The 18,129-nt window shown below is 55.2% G+C and overlaps 1 protein-coding gene across 1 annotated transcript in view; it reads right to left on the bottom strand.

Annotated features, from left to right (window-relative positions):
• Positions 1-10,669, bottom strand: part of LOC125721902 (neuronal tyrosine-phosphorylated phosphoinositide-3-kinase adapter 1) — a 15,336-nt gene extending 4,667 nt beyond the window's left edge. The window contains 6 exon segments of the mRNA XM_048998114.1: positions 442-672; positions 1,090-1,333; positions 1,335-2,689; positions 3,297-3,679; positions 10,024-10,280; positions 10,589-10,669. Of these exon segments, the coding sequence (XP_048854071.1) occupies positions 442-672; positions 1,090-1,333; positions 1,335-2,689; positions 3,297-3,679; positions 10,024-10,211 (2,401 nt within the window). The 5' untranslated portion in view covers positions 10,212-10,280; positions 10,589-10,669.
• Between the last annotated feature and the right edge of the window lie 7,460 nt (positions 10,670-18,129).

Genomic DNA, 18,129 nt, shown 5'->3' with positions numbered 1-18,129 from the left:
CACACAGACAGACACACACACACACACACACAGACAGACAGACACACACACACACACACACACACACACATGCCATTCAGTTTCTACATCTGTAGCTTCTTTCTCCATTTGGACAAACAGGACATTCTGATTAATGTCAGCGTCGGCTTCAATGTTAACATTATCATTAGCATTAAAGTTAGCATTATTTTAAGCGCTAGTATTAGGGTTAGTATTCTTATTAGCATTAGCAGCAATGCTAGCATCCTCAGATATGTGTGCTGCAGCGAGGCCTGAGCCTCAAGGCTGCTGACACAGGGTTTTCTGCAGCAGCTGCCGGTCCATGTCGGCCTCCTCTGACCAATCACAGCACGTCTGGGACTCTTGTACCAATGTGATTACCGTCACCAGCTGGGAAGGGAGCTGTAATTGGTCAGGGGAACGTTCCTTTGCCGTCCTCACCTCCATTCCGATGGCAAGCTGGGAACGTCTGGCAGGGCAGCGGGAGGCCGGACCTGGCCAGGGCCCGAGGCTCCGGGCTCCTCCCTGTGCCTCCTGTACTCTCGCCGCCTCCACTTGCCACCACTCCCCCTCCCCCAGACCGCACTGGGATACCGGAGAGTGTGGCGCGGTCCTCCCGGTCCATCCGGGCCCGGCTGTCGGCGGCACTGCTCCCAGGTTGGCCATCCTCCTCTGTGGAGAGTGAGCGAGAGTCAGAGATGAAGAAAGAAAGAGAGAGAGAGCAAAGGAGTGAACAGCGTTCGTTAGCCGGGTCCTGCTGTTCGTGGACAAGCAGCATCATCATTCACAGTCTGCACAGCCAATTATTCAAACTATTCATGATTCGTTATTCAAAGCCGCCTATTATTCATAGGCAGCGCTGGTAATTATTCATGTCCGAAGACAGCAGCGTCTTTCCACACGAAATGCAAATGCGCTCCTTCATTCACCTGGTGCTGCAGCTCAGGTGGGAGGCAGAGACCCCCTGCTGGTCACAGGAGAGACTGCGTTAACCAGCCTGCCTGTCTGGGTCCTAACCAGCAGGGTTATAGCAGTTCACTCCAACTACACTTGGCCCCCTCCTGTTGGACCTTGCAGCACGTTACTCACTTTCTGTTTCTCTGTTGCTGTGACTGAAGGACATCTTCCTCTGCATGGGCCAATAGGCTCCCTCGTCTGTTGTGGCTCCGCCTCCGGACACACCCCCATCCCGAGACAGGCTCCCGCTTTTCGCTTGCAGGGCGGGTTGAGCAGAGCCGTCTGTAGCCCCGCCCCGCAGGCTGTCATAGGCCGGGGGCCTCCTGAGTGCTGCAGAGGGGTAGGTCCACAGCAGTGGGCTGTCCGAGGGGGGGGGGGCGGTAGGCGGGGAGGGCGTGGTACAGAGGGTGGGCGGAGTGAGGGTGATGGAGCAGGGGCCGGGAGGAGGAACGCTGGGTGGAGGTGGAGACGAAGGAAGGGGAGGGGGCGGAGCTCAAGCTGACCTTGGCACTGGGGGTGGGCGTGGCCTGGGAGCCCGTGCTCGCGGGGGTCCCTGTGTCCCTCTCCCTGTCCCGCTTCTCAGACTTCAGCAAGAAGCCGACGCCCTTGGCATCCTTGCTCCCACACTGAACTGGAGTCTGGTTCTGGGTTTGGGTTGAAGACTGGGAGCCCAGTTTCATGCTGTGGGAGGTGGGCAGCTCCTTCTCAGGCCGCCGGTAATGGTGGTAGTGGGAGGGGGGTCGGTGGGAGTGCTGGTGGGAGTAGTGATGCGAAGAGGATTGGGAGGAGGGGGGCAGGGGGGTGGAGTGGCTCCGAGCCCGCAGTCCAGGGGCTGGGCCCAGCAGTGCCTCCTTCCTGTCCGCTTGCCTCTCCCCACCACCAGAGGAGTCTTTGGGGCCCAGCTGAAGGACTGGGAGTTTGGAGCTGGAGGAGGTGCTCAGCGGGGGGGTCATGCTGCAGGTGACCTGGGTGGGAGGCCCTTTAGAGGACCCAGGTTTGAGCTGGGCCCCAACTCCGCTGGAAGCGGCTGCAGGCTGGGGGAAGGCCAGTAGGGGGGGGCGATGCTGCAGGAGGTTGGGGAAAGGAGCCGGGATCTTGTTACTGGTGTCCGTCTGGGTCTTGTTAGCTGGGAGGAGAAAAGGGGTCGGAGCACGGGGGGGCTGAGGGCTGGAGGAGAGGGGCGTGGGAATGGGGGTGGAGGAGGTAGAGGAGGGTAAGGGGGAGGAGTGGGAGATGGAGACTGCAGCTTTAGGCTTAGCGTGCGAGGAGGGGTGGGGGAGGGGCGAGGAGGCACAGGGTGCGGCCGACGGGTGGGAGGCCTTGGGGTGCCGCAGCCTCTCGTGTCTGGGTGGGAGGTGAGCGTGCGGGTCGCTGTCCTCCGCCAGGGGGTACTTCATCTCCTCGTAGATGGCCTCGCTTTGATCCGAGTCCGAGTCAGGGGTGGTGGCCCCTGCTGGGGGGGTGGGGCCGGGGGCAGGGTGTGGTGTGACGGCGCGACTCTCCCGGGAAAACACCTGGCCGACCATCTCGATGTATACCGGCTCGTCCTCCTCATCGCCGGTGTCCTCCACCGGCCCCGCTCTCTCATGGGCGGGGCGGGGCAGCGGAGCAGGCGGGGGCGGTGCCCTGGGGGGCGGGGGCTCGAAGGAGAGCTGGGTGTTGGGGCTCCGTTTTGGCTTGAGTGGTGGAACCTTCCGGCCCAGCATGTCTCCCGAGTCAGACTTACTCATGGCTGCGGGACACAGAGAGAGCATCTTCCAAGTTACCCAGCATGCCACACAAGACATTACCCAGCATGCCACACAAGACATTACCCAGCATGCCACACAAGACATTACCCAGCATGCCACACAAGACATTACCCAGCATGCCACACAGGAGATTACCCAGCATGCCACACAGGAAATGCCATAAGTACCGGGGAAGGGCCTTCTGCCTCTGACCGAAAATATAAGCCAATAAACCAAAAACTAAAAATTATTATAATAAAAATAGAAAAATAGTACAGTAGCCTCCCCGCACTTTTCTTTCTGTGTGAATAATCTCCCTCCGGTGCAAATTAACAGGCTGCGCTTGTGATTTATCTCAGCGTTCCATATGAGGGTGTCCATCACAAATCCTCCCCCCAGCCATAAAGGGTTAAACTGAAAACTTCTCAGGGGGTTGCATTTTCACTGCAATAAGCACCAACACCACTGCGTAGTTGTAAAGGGCAACGCTTGTCCTGATGATTAGTATCAGAGTTAAAGCTTTAAAAACAAAGCCGAAAAACTACAAATCCCAGACAGGAACTGTGAACGAGTCACATGACTGGCATGCCCTTGGCCCTGCCCCCTCACCGCTTCTCTTGTCCAGATGCTGACTGGGTAGCTGTGAGGCAGCAGGCAGTGGGGGCGGGGCATCCTTGGGCGCTCCAACACCACGGGGGTCTGCGGGTGAGCTCAGGCGGGTGCTGGGGTGGCGCTTGGGCTTAGCCGGGGGACGGCGGTCAGCAGAAGGTGGACGGGACCCAGGGAATTCACCGTTCTCCAGGCTCCCGTCGTCGCCGCCTGTGCCGACGGAGTGGCAGGACTGCGACCGAGGGGCCATGGCAGAGGCGCAGGGCCGGGGGGAGAGGTCCTGGGAGGCGGGCATGGTCAGGAAGCCCATTCGAAAATGACGACGGAATGAGGCCAGGTCACGCACCTTCCCCACCGTAGCCGAGGCGTCCTTAGGGCCGGAGCTGCAGGAGGTGGGAGAGGAGGGAGAGAAGGAGAGGAAGATGAAGAGAGCGGGGAGAGAGAGGAAGAGACGGCAGCGGAGAGAGGGATGGAGGGAGAGAGAGAGAGAGAAAGAGAGGGAGAGAGAGAGGGAGCGAGAGGGAGCATAGGGGAGAGGGAGGGAGGGACAGTGGAGGAGAGAGGGATGGAGGGAGAGAGAGAGGGAGATAGGAGAGGGAGAGAGATGGAGCATATGGGAGAAAGAAGGAGAGACAGTGGGGGAGAGAAGGATGGAGGGAGAGAGAGAGGGAGGAGAAAAAGAGACAGGATCCAGCTTGACTCCATACTTCAACCACTGAGAGAAATCAGCGTGCGGCAGATGGACGAGAACTAAGAGCACGGGGGGGGGGGGGGGGGGCGGTCACGGGTTCGAATCCAGTCACTGGCAGCCCTGCAGACTGGATGTTCAGTCTACCCCCCAGCTCTGAGGATGCCTGAGGTCCTTTCACCCAAAACCAAACAGGTTCTGCAGGAATCAGCATCTGCTGCATGCTCAAGGTGACCTTGGCACCGAAGCCTGGTTCCAGACCCGCCCCACCTCCGGCTGCGGTCCAATCCTCCACCAGGAGACCAAAGCTCCCGCTCCTTCCAACCAACATGTCCTCTTTGAACAGGTCACCTCTGACATTCCGTGATGTGCAAGTTTCAGTTCCCTCCGAATCATCGTGAACAGCACAAGTACAGCAGTAAATGGACAAAAGCCTCGATTAAGCAAAAGAAAGAGGATGCGTGATGCCTCTGTAGAACTTCAGGCGATTGCTGATGGACCATAACATCAGTTCAGCCGGTTCCTCTGAGCAGCAGCAGTGAGAAACTCAGGGGATGCAGGAGTGGCGAAGCAAAGAGGCCCTGGGTACAGAGAGCAGTGACTTCAGCTGTGAGTAATGCAGATGTACGATCTCGTATTAGGACAAGAATAACCCAGATGATTGAATTAAATACTACAGGGCACCGTTACTCATTTGTGCTCCTTCAAACTTCCTGCTGTTCGCCACCATCGTTTTTATTCAGCCGTTCATTCTATGCCGCTAGCTGGCTCTCAGCGACGGGGCCACGTGGACCCCGGATGGAGGCTTTGCGCAGGACGGGACGGGGTGGCTTTGCAGGGAGGAGAGTGAGCCGAGAGGAGGAGGCGGGCGGAGAGAGAGATGGAGAGAGTCTTCGTTTGGGGATATGAACAGCCGAAGCGTGGAAGAGCAGGGTTAGCATTAGCAGGATGGAGTGTGTGTGTCTGTCCACACACAAAGCATCTTAGCCAGTAGCACCTGTGCTATCTGGCTGCGACTCAGTGCCTAACCCTCCTCCACCTGCTCTGGCCGCGTCTTCACCCCTCCTGTCCTCGTGAGCTTCCCCTTCACCTCCGCCGATGAACGCGGAGCCGGCTTTGTGGCCACCGCCGCTGTACCGCCATCCGGAACTTCCATGGCTCTCTGGGAAGCCGCTAGCTGGCTACTCCCAGCCCAGCTACAGTACCCCCAGACGTCAGACTGTGAGGCTCCACGTCTGCAATGGGGGGTTGGGGGGGGGGGAGGGGGGCACGCTCCCATTACCTGCATTACGGTGTGAATGCGTCTGCCTGGGGGCCAGGGGTGTAAGCAGCCCCCGCCAAGCTAGGAAATGAAAAAGCACCTGAACTGTAACTCAGCACAACCTGAGACAGCAAATCTCTGAAGGGCATTTAATAGAAATGATCTCGTGTTGAATATTATGACAGGTTGCTTCTTTATTAAAGACTCTTTCCCCAGGAGGTCTGGGATCTGGGTATACGCCTCACCTCCAGGTACAACATCCGACCGGAATGAAGCCCCACCGGGTCCGCAGGCGGTAAAGAAGGCAGCGGTACAGCATAAGTGCATGACAGGCATGTGGGCGTGTTTGTGTCTGTGTGTTTATGTGTGTGTGTGTGTGCGTGTGTGTGTGTGTGTATTTTATTTATTATTACATTTTGGGGACCAAACGTCCTGCACAATGTGATTAAAAACCATTTTTCAGGTCCCCACAAAGATCTGTGAATGCAGTCAAAAAACTAAAAATGCCAAAAATCTCATATTTAGTTTGGTTACTTAGGGTTAAGGTCATCATGTTGGGATTTTTCCCCACAGAAATGAATGGAGAGTCCCCACAAAGATATAATTATAAATTTGTGTGCTTGTGTCTTTGAGTATATCTGTGAGTGTGTGTCTGTGAGTACATCTGTGAATGTGAGCGTGTGTCTGAGTTAGTGTGTCTCTGTGAGTGTCTGTGAGTATATCTGTGATTGTGAGTGTGTCTGTGAGTATATCTGTGATTGTGAGTGTGTCTGTGAGTATATCTGTGATTGTGAGTGTGTCTGTGAGTATATCTGTGAGTGTGTGTGTCTGTGAGTATATCTGTGATTGTGAGTGTGTGTGAGTATATCTGTGATTGTGAGTGTGTCTGTGAGTATATCTGTGAGTGTGTGTGTCTGTGAGTATATCTGTGAGTGTGTGTGTCTGTGAGTATATCTGTGAGTGTGTGTGTCTGTGAGTATATCTGTGATTGTGAGTGTGTGTGAGTATATCTGTGATTGTGAGTGTGTCTGTGAGTGTCTGTGAGTATATCTGTGAGTGTGTGTGTCTGTGTATATCTGTGAGTGTGTGTCTGTGAGTATATCTGTGAGTGTGTGTGTGTCTGTGAGTATATCTGTGAGTGTGCGTGTGTCTGTGAGTATATTTGTGAGTACAGTGAGTGTGTGTCTGTGAGTATATCTGTGATTGTGAGTGTGTGTCTGTGAGTATATCTGTGAGTGTTTATGTATGTGTGTGAGCAACAGTAGCTGGTCCGCCCTGCTCCATCCTTCAGCATTAATTTGCAGTATTACCAAGGGCAAGACCAGCCATAGAAGAAAGACCGAGAGACACGTTCAGGATGGGGGGGGGGGGGGTTAGGGTCATCAGAGAGGAGGACCCAGCGCCCCCTCCCAGCATTATGGGGGGTAACCAAGATGGAAAGGGATGACTGGAGTTTGTAACTGATTAGTCCAGCGAGTCTCACGATTCAGTCGTGCCTATGTGTGTCGTCAGAGTTACAGAACTGCCTCTGACATGGTCCTACCCGCTACTCTGTGGCATCAAAGTGTGTCACTGGGTCTTTGTGAGTCCTGCACCCCCCACCCCACCCTACACCACCCCACCCCTCCCCTCCCTACGGCTCCCCACGTCTGCTCCTGACACGGACAGACTCTGTCAGCCTTTCATAGCCCTCCCCGCCATTCAGACGCTAATTAATTCACATTCTGCTTCTGCGATCACTCAGCTGTTCCAGCTGTTACCACGGCAACCGGAAAAACCTCTGTCGATGGTCCAGCCGTCATCTCACTGTCCACATGAAAATCACCAGGTAAGGATGAAGACATTCCTTTCTTCCATACGCGGTGACCCCCCCCAATCATGATGACCACCCCCCGTCACCGAACTATAGCCTGTTCTCCAATTGGGAATAACAGGGAAATCTAATAAGCATCTAGCGAGCAGGAACCTCCCCGGCGACCCTGGGTGTTCCCGGGAAAGCGTGCCCCTGGAACATGTCTGACCTCGGTGATAAGGCTTTTTCTGCTTTGAAGCGGATGGAATCAGAGGCACTTTGGAACCGACACCCCGCTGGCAGCTCGGCTAGTCAGCAGATGCACGTCTTATACCAGTATGAGTCAGGGTCCGAGACTGGCCAGACACTTTATACCAATATGAGATCTGGTCCCTGATTGATCAGGTTTTTACAACTGTGGTGGTATGGCTTAATGGTGCAGGGCACTGTTCCTGTGATTGGAAGGTTGTTGGTTCAAATCCCAGGGTTGACAGATTGATTTCACCTTTGGGCTTCTGAGCCAGGTCCCTAACCTACAAACGCTCTAGAGACAGGCTGACCCTGTACCAGTATGAGTCTGGGACACCGAGTGGTCAGACATCTTATGCCAATATGAGATCATCTCTTGGTATTCCTGATAGTAGTTCCATTTTTCCCGGAAGTGACATCATCTCCTTCTTCAGGAAACGATAGGTCATGCTGAATGGTGGCTCAGTCCGATCTCCCTGGGGCGAGAATCCTGTGGCCTCGACCTGCCTCCCCAGTTCCTGTCTGCCTGAAGGTCCCACGCTCTGTCACTTGAGGGCGCTGCTGTTGTACCTTTTTAGTGAGAGCTGATGATGCCCCCCTCCCCCCCCGGATCAAGGCAGCTCCTGCTTATAGGTGTATTTTCCCAGATGGGCGTCCATCTGGCTGTGAGTCACAAGTCAACCAGCTTACGGGGGCCTCGAACCCGAAGCAACACAGAGAGAGGGAGACACCAGCGGAGAAGAGGCAGGAAGGGGGAATAAAGGGATGAATTAGACTGGGACAGATATATGAATGAAGAAGCAATGAATGAGGCCATGCGAGCCCCCCCCCGTACGTCCCCCGCCAGCCTGGGGAGTAGAACGGGGGGGCTTCCTGTCAGGCGAGGGGGGCGTGCTGGAGCCCCAGCCTGCCGGAGAGAGGACCCAGGATCGGAAGCTGGCCCCAGATCGTGGAGTGAGCCTGTGAGTCAGGTGGGGATGGGGAGGGGGGGGCTGCAGGGGTGGGGAGGGAGCGGGAAGGAGCTGAAAGCATGGTGGGAGGTGACAAGCCACATTGAAACTTATACCTTCAGAATGAATAACACAGGGAAAACAAGTGTGCAGATCGCAGTATCTAGAATGGCAATGCTTCAGACCCGCATGCACTGTGTGTCTATGTGTGTCACGCATGTCTGTGTGTGTGCGTGCACACATGTGTACCTGACACAACTAGGCCAGACCCCCCCTAAAATATGGGCCATCTCCCTTATCCCCCACGTCCCCTCTCCCTACGTCTTTATGTTTTCTTGCCCCCCCAGTGAAACATCAGCTGTACGCTTCTTCAACGGCCGTCTCAGGCAGTCCTGCAGTCCATGACAATGAGATCTAACATGTGTATCCCATATAATGATGATCACTAAAGGATCTGAACCTTACTGAGATGCTCCGTATCCTTGCAATCTATAAGGGGGCTCCACAACACTATCAAGCAAATATACACACACACAGACACAGACAGGCAGAGACACAGACAGACACACACGCAGATAGGCAGGCAGAGACACAGACAGACAGACACACACAGACAGACAGACACAGACAGGCAGACAGACAAACAGACACAGACAGGCAGAGACACAGACAGACACAGACAGACAGACAAACAGAAACAGACAGACACAGACAGACACAGACAGACACATACAGACAGACAGACAGACCCACACACACAGGCAGACACAGACAGACACAGACAGACAGACACACACAGACAGACAGACACACAGACACACACAGACAGACAGACAGACACGGACACACACGGACGCAGACAGACAGACAGACACAGACAGACAGGCAGACAAACAGAAACAGACAGACACAGACAGACAGACACACACAGACAGACACAGACACACAGACACAGACAGACAGACAGACAGACACAGACAGACAGACACACACACACACAGACAGACACACAGACACACACAGACACAGACAGACAGACATACAGACAGACAGATAGACAGACACACACACACACACACACACACACACACACACAGAGACACAGACAGACAGACAGACAGACACCGACAGACAGACAGACACACAGACACACACACACAGACAGACAGACAGACACAGACAGACAGACAGACAGACAGACAGACGCACGCAGACAAACGCAGACAGACAGACACAGACAGACACAGACACACATGGTGACCCCTCAGCAGACGGGGAGTGGCAGTTCCTGAAGCTCTGTGATTGGATAATCGTGCATCTTCCTGCTGATGGCCCGGGGGGAGCACTTCCTGACCGAGAGTGTGGGCGGGCCTCACCACATACTTTCCCCGTACGCCGAAGCGATCGCAAGGATGCCACCCAGCTGCCTGAACACCATCGATCCCCGTGTATTAGTTGGGGGCAAGCTGGGGAGTCACATGCTACACTCGTGCCCTGGGTCACTGCTGCTCTCGCATTGATCCGGAGGAGAACTAGACCTGAGCTGAGTTTCTGTGGGCTGCTGTGAAAGCAGTTCAGGGTTCAGGCCCACAAAAGGGTCCCTTCAAAAGCACGGAGAGGAAAAAGCTCAGTATTATAGTAAACAAGGATGCTGCCAGTAGGGGGCTCCACTCAGACGGCTTAAATGTGTGTATGATGCTCAGGAAAGAAACCTCACTTTGGGACCCCAGTGCTCCACCCACAGCTTACCAGGCATGCCCACACCCCACACTGCCCCCAGCACCCACCTCTTCTTGTTGCCATCGGCGTCGCGGTGCCGCCAGTCCAGCCGGCTCTTGCGATAAAGCAGGTTCATGTCGCCGCGGGGACCGCTCCCCTCTCGGCCAATTACAGTGCAGTGCAGCTTTTTGCCCCTCCTCTCGATATCACGCAGGAAGCGCTCCACCGCCACATCCTGGGCGGAGCCAGAGCTCATGGTATTGTGGCCAATCAGATAAGAGCTGGTGGGAGGGGCCTCAGGGAATGGCCCGTCCGTATCGGGAACCTGCAATTGAAGTGGGTGAACATCAGTGCTTAGGGGGACACTGCATCTCAGTGTCATACAAGCACAGTTCTGCAGAGTAAGACTAATTCCCATATCTAAGGGTTAAACTATTAATAAAATCAGGCTTATAAGGCTTTTCTGTAACAGTGATACTAACCCAGCAAGGTGTGAACCCACAACCCTCTCCCATTTGACCCCACATCAATCTTCAGCCACATGGGTCCCCAAACCTGTCACCCATCATGGATAAAACATGCAAAATTTGCACTACATTTGCACATCTGGCAGCAAAATGTGAATTTAAATACCAAAAAACAGACGGGCGAGGTTTGTCTTTTGTCCTCTGGGCCCCAGGGGGGCGCCAGTGCAGGCAAGCAGGATGAAGGAGTGTTAACGTATGGAAGCAAAGCGTGCTCCCCCTCGCCCCTCCCACAAAGACCCCCCCTCACCCCAGGGAAATTAGACAAACGCAGCGTCTGTCCTTCACGGGCCATTTTGACGCAAGGAACATTTGAATAGCAGGAGTGGCGATCAGATAAAGGTGTGCTTGTCTGTGTCGGGGGTGGGGGGGACTTATGGCACAAGATCACTGCAGTTCCCTAGGCTGCGGGGGCCACCGGGAAGCCCCCCTTGTTAGCGATCGTGCGCATGCGCGGGCAGAAGCCAGGGGGGCGTCGAGCATTAAAAAGCAGCAGCCATTAGCCTGTGTGATTAATCAAAACAAAAACTGGTGGAGCTGAGCACTGGGGGTGGGGGGGAGGGCGCTAATTGGCAAAATAGCAGGTTCCCTTCCCGAGCCGCCAGGCGGCTCACACTGTCACCCACTCCCCAAGATCAGAAACAAAATAAGCGGATAAATCACACCAGCAGGCAGCGTCTCTGTGGGTCAGTCCTCCCCCAACCCGTTAGCGTGACATGTTACCAGCTCAGGAGTCTCCAAGGGACACCACACCAACCAACCACTGGTAAAAAGGTCCCCCATTTAGGATTTTCCTGCTCGTGGACCTTCATCAAAACCGTAAAAATGTTGCCGGATTCTTGACATTTCAACCTGTAGGCTTCAAGCACCTTACACCTTAACCACCCTGCCCCCTGCTGGTGACTTACCCAATGGTCCAGTATTAAAACAAAAAAGAACAGACACACAATCACGAGTTTCTTAGTGAGAGGAAAGCCCTGCTGGTCTACATCCACAACACAGCGTCCCCCCCCAAGAACCAGCATCCCTGATCCTTAACCCCTACTCCCTTCTCCCCCCCCCAGCACATCATAACTGGATTGAAATCAACCTGAATAAGTGAGTAATCAGATCACATTTCCCTCCCCCGAGCTCCTCATCCAGGGTCCGCCATACGGGTGCAGCAAATAAATTCACTGAGAAAACCCCAGGCATATCTTAGTTGGCCATCCTCCGATTAAAATATTTGGATACTCACGCACATACACAAACATACTGTGAACAGCACGCAGTAAATTGCGAGAATCGGCCCACACCTTTTCTTAATATATGTGCTTTTTTTTTATCAAAAAGACAGAGTCTTCACACTGGTGGACAGGTAATTATATCAGGGAGTTTCTCTGTCACCTGATACTAATGATGCAAAATCTACACGCTCGCTCAGATCTGAGCTTTTAATAACTTTGTGCTCCTCCCGTCGATTAGCGCCTCCTCCCATGTTTGAAAGCGTGATGGGACACCAAATGAAATATAATATAATATATTATAATATATATAAAGCACTACAAACCAAAAGCAGGGGAAGAGGGAACCTGGGTAATAGCTCGTTAATTTGTCATGACTGGCTGTGTTTTCTCCTACCAGCCGCTGCACTGAACTCGGTTATCTACACCCTCAGCCGTCAGTTGGAGGGTCACACGTCGCGCTCAAGGACACAGCACCGGCGCCCCCACCGGGACGGGAACGGCGCCGTTTCCTATAGCCGACCGTTGGAGGTATGGCATAGTGCCCACCGCAGACAAGACCCTGCAAAACTTAAAACATGCCCAAAGTTGTCTTCAGGGTTGCCAGAATTGCACATGGTTACATTCGGGGAGGGGAATAGATCACAAAACCTGGCACTGAACCCTAACCCAGAAGCTGACCCCGAGTCAGGACAAGGGAGTAGGGACTCCCTCAGCAGGACCGCAGTGAGCAGTGTCACAGTTTCCCCACTGTGACACTGAGCATTTCCTGCATGACGGACATCGCGTGCGTCCTGTTCTGACCAATAGCGCCACCAGCAGGCAGATGTTGCCCCCTCCCTCCTCTGGCCACTGGTGGTACAGCTGCCCTGATGCGCCCCTTACTCCCTGGCCCACATTCCGCCGTCGCCATGGCAGCACTTTTGCAGCACTGCTGTTTGGGCGGAGGGGGGGGGGGGGGGGCAGGGCAATGACCAGAGTAGCATCCAGACCTCGAAGGAAGAGAAGAGGAGGGCAGATAGACAGATGAGAGGAGAAGGGAACAGCAGTGTGACAGAGCTGTGGGGAGAGAGGGAGAGGCAGAGGAGGAAGGAGGTGATGATGGGGGAGGGAAGCGAAGGCCGCCTCTGCGCGTGTGAGCACGGTCTCCTAGCAACGCCGCCGGCAGCCCCCCCCCCCCTCAGTCTCCATCGCTTCCTCTCTCTCCCCCTGTCCCTCTCTCTCACTCTCCCCCAGTCTCTCTCCCTCTCTCTCTCCCTCCGTCTCAGTGCCATCGTGCGAAGCCGCCAGTGAGGGGGGTGAGAATAACGCTGTGAGGGGGGGGGGGGGGTGCGGTGCTTCAGCACGCAGGAAACAGTGGATGGAGATGAAGCACAGAACAGAGAGAGAGGGGGGGGGAAGCAGCAGGCGGAGGGAAAGAAAGCACACATTCCCCACCAGGTGTTCCCTGAGAACCCCGAGTGCGCCCCCTAGGTCTCGGAGATGCACATGGCACTGTCACGCGCTGTACATACAGAATACACACACACATATGCATTCTCTCATAACCTTTCCCACAGGGGCGTAATGGGGCCAGACATGTGGTGAAATGCTCTGGGGAGACAGTCCCCCCCCCCCCCCCGGCATCCTCCCCCCCAAGGCTGCTGGCAAGAGATCATCCAGAGGACCGTGGCCCCCCCAGCCCTTATTCTGGATGGAACGCGGAGCACGGTGGACAGTGGCGAGCCGGAGAGATGGGAGAGCCTCAAACATCGCAAAAAGGCTCGGAAATGTGAGTGACGGGACAGGGGCTGGAAATATGGACTGAGAAACACAGTCCTGCTAAAGGCCAGGAGAGATAATGCGCAAAACGGCAGTGAGCACCTGGATACATACAGGGCAGAGAGAGCCGGGCTTCACAGCGAATGCCTTCCCACAATGCACCACGACGCAGCTGCATCACGTTCCTCCCAGATATCAGGATTCCCTTCCTTCTCCTGTCTGCCGTTTTCCATGCTCTCCCCTCTTTTCCCTTCCTCACTCCTTCGCCTTGCTTCTTCTCTCCCTCCCTTCTTACATCTCTCTTTTTCCACACCCCCCCCCCCTCCGCTAAGCGAGTGCAGTCTGCGAGCCAGCGTACTCCATGACCTCCCTCTCACTCTGCCTCCCTCCCCTCCCCTCCCCACCTGCCCTTGGCTCCAGAATCCTCCGCTGGAATCTGCAGTAACCAAGGTGACACGCTTACACCCGGCGACCGGCTGTCAAACACAGACAAAAACACCCACGAGCTGGGTCATCCCCCCTCCCACCAACGCCATGCCAATGCCTCTGACTGCAGTGTAGCATCTCAGCCTGCCTCACACCGCATGCCTCGGCCCCAATGCCCCCCTGCCAACCCAGTACCCTCCCCCATGGACCAGTCACAGGCAGTCTCAGACACACGCATACACACATGCGCGCACACACGTGCACACGCAAGCATGCGCACTCTGAAACGTGGTGTGGCAGATCCCGAAGACTCCACTGCATCACCCTGCTGTGCGTATCTGCAGCATGACTGGCCGCTGTGCTGGAAACAAAGAGGCACTGAACAGAGTGGAGTGAGACAGAGTGAAGCAGAGTGAGAGAGTGAGGGGGAGTAAAGCAGAGTGAGAGAATGAGGAAGACAGGAAAGCAGAGAGTGTGAAGCAGAGTGAGTGTGACGCACACAGAGTGAGGCAGAGTGAAGCAGAGAGCGAAAGTGAGGCAGAGAGTAAAACAGAGAGAGACAGAGAGGGAGTGAGGCAGAGTGAAGCAGGATGTAGCAGCGGGGGCAGAGTGAGAGGGCGAAGCAGAATGGAAAAAGTGAGTTTGAAAAAAATCAGAGTGAGCGTGTGAAACCGAGTGACAGTGTGAAGCAGAGAGAGTGAGGCAGAGTGAAGCAGAGGGAGAAAGTGAGGCAGAGAGTAAAGCAGAGTGAGAGAGTGAAGCAGAGAGACGGAGCGAGTCAGAGTGAGAGAATGTAGCAGTGGGGGAGAGTGTGAGATTGAAGCAGAATGAAAAAGTGAGTCAGAGTGAAGCAGAGTGAGAGTGTGAGGCAGAGAGAGTGAGGCAGAGTGAAGCAGAGGGAGAAAGTGAAGCAGAGAGACGGAGTGAGTCAGAGGGGGAGAATGTAGCAGCGGGGGAGAGTGAGAGATTGAAGCAGAATGAAAAAGTGAGTCAGAGTGAAGCAGAGTGAGAGAGTGAGGCAGAGAGGTGATGGTGACGGCGCAGCGCAGACCGGTGGCATACAGCAGAGTGACAGTGTAGCACAGCAGCTGGTGACACAGCGAGCTCTGCCTGCTTCCTCTCACCTGCTCCCTTTACAGGCTGCATATGATTTCCATATGAAAGCTGCCAGCTGCAGCCGCTCTCCCTCCTCACCTGCAGACAGAAGCAGCTTTTCATCGCAGCAAACGCTGCTAAGATACAGGCTGGAAAGGAAACCCGTGCCGGAGACAGAGCGACAAGCCCGACACGCGGAAGCGCTCGCGGGGCGCAAATGCCGCCAGCCATCCGCAGCGAGCACCTGCTTCTTCCCGTGCAGCGAGCTCACAAGCGCCATCACTGGGCTAGCGGGTCACACTGCAGGTCAAAGGGACCACAAAAACACAACATTATAGACACGCAGCATTTCCTTCCATTCATCAACCGGCTGCTTGTCCGGTGCCAGATTCCCACGGAGCCCCAAGTCTTCCCCAGAATGCACTGGGGTTTCTAACAGCACCCTGGGCAGGACTCAGGTCCATGACAAAACACACTGACGTTTTATTTAATAAAACATGTTACTCAATCACTGCACACACTCAAAACGTTCCCCAAGTAGCCGACAGCATTGAGGCAGAGCAGCTGACCCTGAAATGACGTCACAGACCAGCACAGAACCAACCGTCCCTATTGCACTATTAATCAGCCCCTTTCTTAGGTAATTAGGTAAATATTTAACTAAGTGAGGGGCAAATCCCATTAAATCCCAGCGGACTCCATTCTTTTGGGCCGAGCCCACAGACAGTCTAAGCCCATTTTCTCGTGCACTTTGTAACGTTAAAGTTTCGCACCATTCAAAGACTGTGACGCAGGGGTTTAATATTCTGAAGGGCCGTCTGATCGCAAACAATGGATAGTAATTAATTGTGCATCACTGTTTTGTCATTGTTAATTAATAAGGGCACCTCTTGGACTCGTTAACCGGGCGATGAGTCGGATAACCGCTGATATGTGACTCTCATGTTTTCTGCCTGCATGTTCTCAGCAGGTGAGGCGAGATCCTGCTCGACAGCCACACAATAAAAGAATATCACAGGTGTGAAGGGTAACATGCTTCCTGTGTGGTTTATTACTCCCCCCCCCCCCAGTGTTTGCTCATCCTACCAACCGCAGCGCTGAATGACCCACAGCCAATGAGTCAGTGGGGGTGGAGCTTAATCCTTAACATAGATATAAACTTACTAGACCAGTCCAGAGTGGTACAAAGTTGATAGCGGGTAGCAAGGCTGGGGGTTTGAATCCCGCTCCTGCCTTGTGTCTGGGGTTAGCGGGCGGATCTCCTCCTGGTCAGGTGAATTGGCATAAACAGAGCATGCCCCCCCCCCCCCCCCAAGTCAGACCATCAACACCAGCATTCAGACATGGTGGCTGAATTTCCGGCACGTTCTGCTGGGTTCTGCCGCGTTTCGGGCCGGGTGCAGCTGCGGAGTGCCGCTCTGACTAAAATAAACGTCCTCAGCGGAAGCGGGAGCGTGACGTTTTTTCACCTCTGTTTTCTGGGACAGGAGCGACGGGGAGGTGCCGAGCGCCTGATCAGGAGCCGCTCCCTCCCTCCCTCCCCCTCGCTTGCCTCCTCCGTTTCCAGCATCCCGGTCCACATCTCCCTGAACTCCTCCGTCTCAGCTCCCCTTTCTTCGTTCAGTCCTGCACTTCCAGCGGTCCACTGTTTTTTGTTTTTTTTAACTGAGCTGTTGCCAAGCAGGATTTAGAAAGAGAGCTGTGAGTGTCTCTCTCTCTCTCTCTCTCTCTCTCTCTCTCTCTCTGCTCCCGATGCAGGACACCCGGGCGGTATGGTACAGAGAGGAACATGTCAGGCGGCCTCATCCGGCCCCATGGCGTCAGTGAGCTTGGCAAAGACCAAACAGTCTTTGTCGCCTTTGGCACGGGCCCATTAAACACGCCAGTGCTTGATCTGGGGCCCGCAGAGCCACGGGACATTAACGAGAGCAGGTCACCTGACTCTGACCAGTACGGTCACGGTACGGTTCGGGTTTCTGTGGTGGTGGATCTGATGTATCAACAACAAACCCACATTACAACGGGTGTTATTTAGTAGCTCTCAGGTCCACTGCTCACAAAGCTATGCTTGGAATTCTAGGTATTAATATGAATGAAAAGGATGTGCAGCACATCCTTGCTCTTCACCTCCCTCCGCTCCGCTGCCCCCCTTCTCCATCTCCTTCCTCTCCACCTCCCTCCTCTCCTCCGGCCCTTCTCCATCTCCCTCCTCTCCTCCACCCCCCTCTACTTCCTCTCCTCTGCCCTGCTCTTCTTCCTCTCCACCTCTCCTCCAGCTCCCTCTCCACCTCCCCCATCTCCTCCAGCCCCCTCTCCATCTCCCCTCAGCCTCTTCTCCACCTCCCCCCTCTCCTCTGGCCTCCACCCCCCTCTCCTCCACCCCCTCTCCTTCCTCTCCTCCACCCTGCTCTCCTTCCTCTCCACCTTTCCTCCAGCCCCCGCTCCACCTCCTCCAGCCCCCTCTCTATCTCTCCTCCAGCCTCCTCTCCACCTCCCCCCTCTCCTCTGGCCTCCTCTCCACCTCCCTCATCTTCTCAGGCCCCCTCACCACCTCCTTCCTGTCCACCTCCATAATCTCAAGCCCCCTCTCCATTTCGTTCCTCTCCACCCACCTCCCACTTCTCCTGCAGCCCCCTCTCTACCTCCCTCCTCTCCTCCACCCCCTCTCCTCCACCCTGCTCTCCTTACTCTCCACCTCTCCTCCAGCCCCCGCTCCACCTCCCCCATCTCCTCCAGCCCCCTCTCCATCTCTCCTCCAGCCTCCTCTCCACCTCCCCCCTCTCCTCTGCCCCAGTCTCCACCTCCTTCCTGTCCACCTCCATAATCTCAAGCCCCCTCTCCATCTCTTTCCTCTCCACCCACCTCCCACTTCTCCTGCAGCCCCCTCTCTACCTCCTTGCTCTCCTCTGCCCCCTTCTCCATCTCCTTCCTTTCCTCCGCCCTGCTCTCCTTCCTCTCCACCTCTCATCTGGTCCCCTCTCCTTCTTCCCTCCTCCAGACCAGCCTCCTCTCCACCTCCCCCCTCTCCTCTGGCCTCCTCCCCCTATCTTCCTCCTCTCCTCTGGCCCAGTCTCCACCTCCTTCCAGTCCACCTGCTCCTCTCCTCTGGCCTCCTCTCCACCTCCCTCCTCTTCTCAGGCCCCCT

The sequence above is a fragment of the Brienomyrus brachyistius genome, unplaced genomic scaffold, assembly GCF_023856365.1.
Source record: "Brienomyrus brachyistius isolate T26 unplaced genomic scaffold, BBRACH_0.4 scaffold35, whole genome shotgun sequence".
In the NCBI taxonomy this organism is placed as follows: Eukaryota; Metazoa; Chordata; class Actinopteri; order Osteoglossiformes; family Mormyridae; genus Brienomyrus; species Brienomyrus brachyistius.
Note: the sequence above shows the minus strand (reverse complement) of the source record. Positions and strands in the feature narration are given on the sequence as shown.